This window comes from Scatophagus argus, chromosome 13, assembly GCF_020382885.2.
Source record: "Scatophagus argus isolate fScaArg1 chromosome 13, fScaArg1.pri, whole genome shotgun sequence".
NCBI lineage: Eukaryota > Metazoa > Chordata > Actinopteri > Scatophagidae > Scatophagus > Scatophagus argus.
The window spans coordinates 5,302,732-5,312,097 of record NC_058505.1 but is presented as its reverse complement, the minus strand read 5'-3'; the positions used below and the strand labels follow the sequence as shown (position 1 = coordinate 5,312,097).

General features: G+C 41.4%; 1 protein-coding gene across 1 annotated transcript; it reads right to left on the bottom strand.

The window, feature by feature from the left end:
• Nucleotides 1–422: 422 nt before the first annotated feature.
• Nucleotides 423–8,662, bottom strand: rab31 (RAB31, member RAS oncogene family). The gene is made up of 7 exons (XM_046409195.1): nt 8,457–8,662; nt 7,454–7,533; nt 6,549–6,630; nt 5,074–5,145; nt 4,538–4,644; nt 3,903–4,012; nt 423–2,700 (listed from the first exon to the last, which is right to left on the bottom strand). The coding sequence occupies exons 1-7, from the start codon at nt 8,490–8,492 to the stop codon at nt 2,603–2,605; spliced, it is 585 nt and encodes a 194-aa protein (XP_046265151.1). The 5' UTR covers nt 8,493–8,662; the 3' UTR covers nt 423–2,602.
• Nucleotides 8,663–9,366: the final 704 nt, after the last annotated feature.

Sequence of the window (9,366 nt, the reverse complement as noted above, 5' to 3'; positions counted from 1 at the left end):
TGCACTGAATAGGGCTCTGTAGTATGTTCCACTCTGAGTGTAATTTGTGCTGTTTACAGCTTTTCAAACGGTCACGTGAACCATGTACAGTATGTGCAAAAGTAACGCGAGACTAGTTTGCTGAGTGTTTCTCATTTTGGGGTTCAAAGCAAACAGGCTGTGGGAGAGTAAGACGACTTCCCCAAAGTTGAAGTTTCTTACATAAGTGTAGTGATTAAGAGAGCAAAAAAATTGATTGATTTAATTTCAATTAAACAAAGTACACAGTGTGGTTGGAGTGCAAGTTTCGTCTATACTGTGCAACAAGAAATTGTCACCGTCACATGGAAAAGGTCAGGAGGTTGATCTGCATCGTCTCTTCTGGTGTCTTTGGGAAAACATGCTTTATACTCGCAGGGTAAAAGTAACACAGACAGAACAAATAGAATAATCACTACTTTATTACATTGATTAATATACAAAAATTAATCTGGCCTACAGAGGATGCAGGGAAGCATGACTTGGGCATACAGTATAAAGATGGCTGCAGATAATTGGCAGTTTCAAAACTGACTGTTATGCGTACAATTAGTCTGTGCTGATTTAGTCAAGTAATTCATGCATTATTTTAGTACGCAGTACGCACTTTCTAGCCATGTCGTACATTTCTTTACAAAAACATAAAAAAGGCACTTGTGGGACATCTACTACAATACTCGCTGAAAATCTCTTGTCAACGTTAAACCTCTAACCTAATAAAATTTCTCTGCTCAGTGTGTGTAATTTTCTCTCGCACTGAGGCGAAATTGTGCCAAACTGCATTAAAAAATCTGCGCTTTATGGAATTCGTATCAATCTGCCGACATAATGTACATCTGGATCAGCAAGCGGCTCCTTGTTCAGTTTCAACGTTCAATTTCAGGAAACATTTTGGAGGAAGACTGTTGTCACAAGCCTGCTGCTTGAAGCAAAACGTCCATGATGAATATATATGGGAAACACATTTTCTCATGGGGTATTCAGAAGTCATGTCAAAAGGGCACATAAATCGGCAGATTTTTGAAAGGAGTTTGGTATGACTATCAAAAGAGAAAGGTGGGTGTGAAATGAGTGGAGAATTGCATTAAAAAAAACACAACTTTAACTCCATTACCTCACCGTACATGCTGGTTAAAAATGTGTATTTTCAAATTACTTTTTAATTTGTACTGACTTAACTTGAGCTCTAACATGATCTTTTTTTCATTTATGGCAATGCCAAACCGGAAATATTGTTACATAGGAAGCCATGTTATTAAGGAGTACTGCAACTGTTTCAACACTTACACTTAAAGTAACTCCACATTAATACTGTGTTAAATGTATGCAAAGTGCTGTAATACATTTCTGAAGTGGTCAATTCCAAGAGCACTACTGCCAAAGAAACATCAGCAAACAATATGCATAATATAGTCTACACAACTGGGCTAAGAAACATTTTCAAGTTACCCTTTTTTCCAGGTTTTTTGCCAGCTACAACTGATTGGTTTAGGACTGGGTTCCCATACGTTCGGTTACTATATAGAACACAACTCCTTTAACGGCTTTAGACATATTTAGAGTAAAATACATGCAAGTCCTTTCTCCTCTTAACGGTATGAATGTACCCATGTTCAGGCATAAAAATGGATGGAAACCTCATGTTTGGCTGTCATATAAAGTCATTCCCTGTAGTGAAATCTCAGACAATACATTTCAGCACGTAGAAAACATCTTTAACAAATCACTATGTAAACAATCCTAGTATTGGTCACAGTGTTTCAACAGGGGGTGTCGTACTGTAATTATGATTTAGGCCTCTAAGCTGTTCAGTCAGCAGCATTACAGTTAAACCCTTATACAGCAAACATGTGTAAAAACACATGATGAAATACAAGGTAAAGCTGCTGTGCTTGACTTACAGGCCTAAATGGTTATCAAAGGTTTGATCTCAACGGCCTCTTATTCAAATCTTCTAATTAAATTCTATACAAGAGTCGTTACTCTCATGGACATAAAAGTGTAGCCTTGATAAAATGTAAAAAAAAAAAACCAAAAAACTTATTTTAATGTGTGCAATTTAAGAGCCACAGTGCAATGAAAATCCACACAGCAGTTGACTCTTGAAATTGAAATGTTGTTGCATCAGCAGCCAAAACTGCTGATGCAACAACAGCAGCCAAAAAAAAAATTAAAAAAAATAACAAAAAAAAATCACATCAGCTAAATCACTTATCAATTTGTGTTGACGTTACTGTGGAAAATGGGATACAACTGCCTCCTTTGAATGATCTATGTAGCAGACGGAAATCATAATGTAATTCAGGTAAAACACCACCTGAGGGGGCCAAACTGAAGGCTTTCTGCTTCCTGGCCTCGTCAGAGTCAAAACTGCTGCAATTAAATGAAATAAATGTGCACTGACACATAAAATGCTGCTGGCAGGTGTTTCAGGTTGCAGGTGGCCACACGTGCAAGCTGACCTCTTGTCTGTCCACTGTCTTGTCTTGCTCAGGAGTAAGACACTGTGTGCAGTGTGGACTGTGTGCCGTGCTGGTGGAGTCCATGGGCTTGAAGGAAGTAATCTTATCAGCCACTGCTGGTACTAGCAGCACCTCCTGGTGGACGGAGCAGGCTGCCTGGTGAGTTTGAAGGACTCGTTGGAGTCCACCTCAGGGTTTTCCAGCGGTGGAATCTGTTTACCTAAACACACAACACAGAATCATTTACAGAGTTGTCAAAAAGAGAGATCTAACTATTTTAAGCATGTAAATTGTTATTACAGCTGCGAAGAAACATCCACGGACAGCAGCCTTAAAACAAAACATGATAAACCTGCTGGCCAAAACACAATGCCAGGGATGCTGGTTTTCTTAACACAACACACACTGTAAAACCACAAAATGCCACCTTCAAAAGGTTATTCACATACGTTCTATAGGCAGAAGTATTGGGACACACCTTATTATTACTGAGTTCAGGTGTGGCATGGGACTGTTTTTCAGGAGTTGGGCTCAGCCCCTGACTTCCAGTGAAGGTAAATCTTAATGCTTCAGCATACCAAGACATTTTGGTCAATGCTATGCTTCCAACTTTGTGGCAACAGTTTGTTGAAGGCCCTTTTCTATTCCAGCATGACTGTGCCCCAGTGCACAAAGCAAAGCTCCATAAAGACATGGTTGGATGAGTTTGGTGTGGAAGAACTTGACTGGCCCACACAGAGTCCTGACCTCAACCCCATCCAACACCTTTGGGATGAACTGGAACGGAGATTGTTAGCCAGGCCTTTTGGTCCAACATCAGTGTGTGACCTCACAAATGCTCTACTGCATGAATGGGCACAAATTCCCACAGAAACACTCCAACATGTTGTGGAAAGCCTTCACAGAAGAGTGGAAGCTGTTAGAGCTGCAAAGGGGGAGGGGGGGGCAACTCCATATTAATGTCTGCGTATTTAGAATGTGATGTCCCTGTTGGTGTAATAGTGTGTAATACTTTTGTCTACATTGTGTAAAAAAGATGTCTCTAGTGTGATTAAATCAGAAGAAGTCATTTTAGCTGTAAAAAAAAAAATAAAAATGATTTTGAATTTCTCTGCTCCACATTATGGCAAAAACATATTTACAACTTATAAAGAAAGCAGAAAAAGGCACATGGACAAAAACAAGAGAAGTTCTTTGGAACATGAACAGTAAAATAAGTCACACTCACTGAGGGGGATTAAAGATGTCTTTATATTTATGTCATACCACTGAAAGTGTCCTCCCACATGATGACAGCATGTAGCAGTGAGTAACAGCGTCCAGCGTGACTGAAAGGCTCAGCACTGAGAGGCTTCTCCAGCATCTCTTTTGAAAGCTTCCTACAGTATATACAGACACGTGTGGCGCAGACATGAAACTTACTGATTTTCTGAAAGAGCTCCTCAACATTGACAGCATTTCTGGCGCTCGTCTCGATGAAAATAGCTGCAATTGATTCAGCAAACTCCTTAGCTTCCTTCATAGGAACTTCCCTGTGAAAGAGAAGGACGCTAAAGTAAGTGTGGATGTCCGTTCACAGCTAACAAGGCACGCGTCATCAATGACGTTTAACCAAGCAATTTCGGTGAGCAAAATATTAAATGAGCCTCAGTTGGTTTCTGAAGATGGTGGTGACACTTGGAGTCAGTAGACTTCACGTAACAGGCGTGACAAGATGACAGCATCATTGTTTGGAGCACAATAATGAGTCTCTGTTGGGAACAGACACGGACACTTCCTTTACTAAACCTGCTGTGCTGAAAGCCTTAATGGGAAGTGATGCAGTAAAGCAAGAGTCATAACTGAGAGTGCAGTGAATGTGTAGGAGCGAGTGATGAAGCAACATGAGAAAAGGACATTTTTTCCACTGAACAGGAGAGAAGCTAACGTTTTATCATGAAGACGCGTGTTCGTGCTGATTCAAGACAGACTTTAAACCATTAATGAATGAGCCTTCCCGTGTCAGGTATGGATATTATCACCAGAAGCAGTTTCTACGACAGACTCAGAAAACTCACCTGATGTCTCCTAAGTCATTCTTGTTTCCTGCTATGGCTACAACAATGTCCTCCGGGCCATGTTCTTTCAGCTCCTTCACCCATTTCTTCAGTGTCTGGAAAGAGTCCTGAACAACAAGAGCACACGGCGGTCAGCGCTGCCACAGGTGCTTTACGACAGCGTTGGCCAGACATTTTCTACAACTTGTGCCACACATTCATTGTATTTAATGGTGTTTTTCAGACACGTTTTCCATTAACAGACCAGGAAAGAATGACATTTGTAGGTCACTGACGCAAGGCATCCCAGAGTGATGGAAAAGTAACTGAATTTTTCATCAAGCTCATAGTGTGAAACCAACTTCGTCTCTGCTCCAGCGGTGCAGGATATTACAGGAGCCTCTCAAGAGTCGGTAGGCGAGGGAAACAAAAAGGTCGTCATTTATTCATTTTTGTCATTTGGTCTGGGAATCTGAAACCTCTGACTATGTCACCGTCCAACCCAAACTTAATTTACAGCGACTCCTTTGATTTAAAGATCGTCAGTATATTCTTACCAGTTTCGTAATGTCATAGACGATGACCGCAGCAGCCGATCCTCTGTAGTACATTGGAGCTAATGAGTGAAACTAAACAGAAAAAAATATTTATAGCAGTCAGTGGGGTCAATCAATATGTTAAATGAAATCTTATTAGCATAGCACGGCTATAGAGAAATGACACCTTATATCCATCCATTCATTTTCTATACTGCTTATCCATCAGGGTCGCGGGGGAGCTGGAGCCTATCCCAGCTGACTACGGGCGAGAGGCGGGGTTCACCCTGGACTGGTCGCCAGTCAATCGCCCAACACACAAAGCCAACCACACACTCTCACACCTAGGGGCAATTTAGAGCAGCCAATTAACCTAATGTGCATGTTTTTGGTATTGTGGGAGGAAGCCGGAGTACCGAGAGAAAACCCACGCAGGCACAGGGAGAACATGCAAACTCCACATAGAAGGGCCCAGACCGGGATTCGAACCTGGAACCCTCTTGCTATGAGGCAACAACCACTGCACCACCGTGCCACCAATGACACCTTTTATAAAGATTCAAATACTTTTTTAAAAAAAACTGTGTCTTTATACTGAACACAATCTTAAGTCTGAATCATATCATTAGAAATGTTGGGCTAACCTACAAAACACTGACCCAGCATACTGCACACTGTGAATACATAATGTCCATACGTTCTTAAGTGATGAGCAGCCAGTGGAAAAAGTCACTTCTTTAACAAGTTTCAGCTCCACACTGTGAGGTTGTTTATGGCCCATACATAAAATATACAAATTGTATTTAAATGTACATTTACATTAGACCAAAATCCAGTATTTGTATCCTAAAACAAAGCCATAACACCTGCAGTGTTCACATCACCTTGTAGTCTTCTTCTCTTCTCTTTGACTAGCGCACTGCCACATCTATAGCACATCAACACCACCACCACCAGCTGTTGGTTTGCATTACGACAGCGGTGTGTATCCCATCATCCCTGCGCCCATGGCAGTGCATGCAGTACAAACAGGAAGGACTCTAAGGCACTACACTGGAGTGTCTTTATGTTGCGCTTTCAGATTCTGATGGTGCGTTTGCTCGCAGATGTTTACCGAGATCATATGTCACACAGACAGTCATGTGTGATTTTAGTTGCAACCAGGAGTTCCAAGGTATCATTTTCTTTCACACAAAAGCAGGAAATACTTTGCCAGATTTTCCATGCCGTAAGCATGTGTGGTAAACTTCAACTGTACACAACAACACACACCCCCCACCACCCCATGAGGACTCACTGTCTCATGACCCTTTGAACCATATGTGAATCACCCTGTTACACGCCTTATAATAACTCTGTGTCATGAGGGCGGCTGACAGTGAAATGATTGTGTCACTGCTAGCTTCCAGATGCAAAATGTAACGGAAAATTAACTTTTTCCGAAGAACCTGACTCATAAAGCCATGTGTGTTAATTTCTGCTGTGGGGGTACTCACCCGTTCCTGTCCGGCTGTATCCCAGATCAGAAATTTGTGCAGTTCATTTCCACATGGCACTGTTTTGGTCAGGAATGATGCTCTGCAGATGATAAAGAGCATCTCACAACAATGCAACGTTTGGCACAGGAAACAAAACAGCACAAGTCAGCAGGAAACAAGTAAGACATTGACTGAAAGCCCTGATGCAGTGTCGGGTCAGAGGCGCACAAAAACCAGCAAAACAACCATTCAAACAAGACACAAGACAAAAGCCGACCCAGTGATGACAGTGGAATAAGGGATGATGTTAAACATTTGATTAATCTTATTAATTTTTAAAAAAAAAATCCATCTCAGTTTGTTGCAGCCAAAGTTTGCTTTCATGTTTTATAAATTGTAGTCATTTCCTTAGCATGTTTAAGTTTGGCGTTGCTCTGATGTGCAGCATACACATTCGTATCTGTAATTCTGACCAAATTCTGAGCCGTAACTTTGGAAAAACATGCATGAATTTGGCTTTTTTTGGCTAAATGAGCCAAAGGGACTGTTTTTTTTTCCTTTTGCAAGACAGGGTTATGCCATGTTATTTATGAACTATTCAGCCTAAAATGTCTCTTTGTACAGAGTTTAAGTATTGAGTGGTTTGTCTGATTCCTACTGACAGTTTTATAAGCGTCAACATGTCGGCCGACTTCACCATTAGTGTGAAAGATTCTGTTTATCGTCACTTGACCGGGCGCCTCGCATGCTCAAACTGAACCAGACTGTTGCCTACTTAAGACTCTGGATTTGATTTGATATCACAAACCCGACTTCTTTTGGGAAAGCCAAGACGGCTTAAGCCGCACTAAGCATCCCGTTTCTCTCGTTTGATCCGTTGCTTTTCTCCTGCTGTCTCTTGTGGTCTGTGACAAAGCTCTTACCCTATTGTGGGACTTATGTTGTGGTCAAAATGATCCTGAACAAATCGGCACACAATGCTGGATTTCCCAACTCCAGTGTCCTGAAAACGGAAGGTCGCACATATCAGCACCAGCACTCAACACACACATAAAGAGTCACTGGACAACATTGACCCTGATCGATTAGGCAGCTGTCTGATCACGTGCCAACCCCATCAGACAGGCTCCTGCAAGTCCACAACTAGTTAGTAAAGTACAGTAAAATTAACACGAAAAATCAGGCCTTTTTGGCTACGTGACAGCTCTCATCCTGTCTTCACACACTCCAACTCTCCAGCAGATCACACACACGGCCATAGAGGGGCGAGAAAAAACAAAAAACCCCAAAAACCGACTGATCAGGTTAACTTGAGCTGGGGAGTCAGCGGGCTGCGGCGGAATGCGCAGGCCTGGTGAACGTTAACATAACTCTTACAAAGTTCCCGCTTCCCCCTTTTTGTGTTTGCTTCATTGATAAACTAAACCACTGTGACATTTTGTAGTCCGAAAACGTCCCTGAACGTCCCCTGACGTCGCCGCTCGTGCAGACGGGCCCGCCGTGTTTCGCTAACGCAGCAGGAAATCTAACGGGCTCGCCGAAGCGGTTTGTCGGGTGGTGACGTAATGGACGTTAAACGGTCAGAGCCGTTAAAAAAAAAAAAAAAAAACATGAAAGGCGAAAAACACGCAGTGAGGCGATTTCATCAAACACAACGAGGTTTTAAAAAATGTCCGCTGTTAACGGTTAGCTAGTTGTTTTCAGTGAATCAGCTATCAAATTTTCTCTAGATGAATCTACAAGTTTTCTGACGAGGAACACGACAAACTCCGGACCGGTTAAAGGAAAAACAAAAGATAACCGACATCGTCTTCACATTTCAGCTGGAGGAGCTAACTCCTATCAAAGTGCTGTCGGTTAGTTACACTCCCAGCAGACAGAAAGAATTTTCCCCAAAGTTAGTCAACAAAAACATCTGCCACTTACCCCTAAAAGGCAAACTTTGAGCTCCCTTATGGCCATGGTTCTAAAAGCTTTTTTTAAAAAACATTATTTATCAGTGGTCACTCAGTGTCTTTGTCCCGTCATGCTAGAAACTCAAGCTATTTTTTTTCCTCTTCTTGCATAAAAGAGAAACCCAGCCCCTGACACGGACAGGCTGATCATCTACCCTGAACTGGCGTCAAGTGGCGCGAATGACAAGTGGAACGTCCGGTTGTGACTTTCAAAATAAAACCCGCATAGCTCCATACACTCCAGACTATAGATTGCCTTCACATAAATAGATAGAGACTTTACTGATCCCGAGAGAAATTCAAGATAAAAAAAGCCAATGTCGATATCCTTCTAACCAGGCATGTTGTTTTAGGACTTCTAAAAATAATCTGCATGGAATAATCATATGGATTTCCACAAACATCTCGGTTACAATAAAAAAAAATATATTAAATGTCGTGCTTCTTAACTTATTGCCACAAATCCTGTGTACGTGCACCGGAGGCTTCCAGTTTTTACATCACACTTGTGTAAGTGTACCATTGGACCACTATTGGTTACTAAACTAGTCTGTGAATCAGAATCACGCTGGGACATACAAGCGTAATGATAGCACAGAGGAAAACGTTTTAAATCAATAATAGTAACAGTACGGTTCATTTTACGAATTAGATTAAAAATAAAAGTGTTTGCATTTCAGTAAGGAAGCTTTAAGCTTTAACTCATCCTGACTAAGACTGTTGAACTTTCATTTTGAAACAAATTTTACTTATATCCGGTCTTTTTTCTTGCTGTTTTTGGGTGAATTGACGCAGTTACTTTCCAAATCGGAAACCAGTTAAAGAAATAACAAAAAAAGTCGGGTGGATCCACCATCTCTCAGATATAAATCCTTCATTCT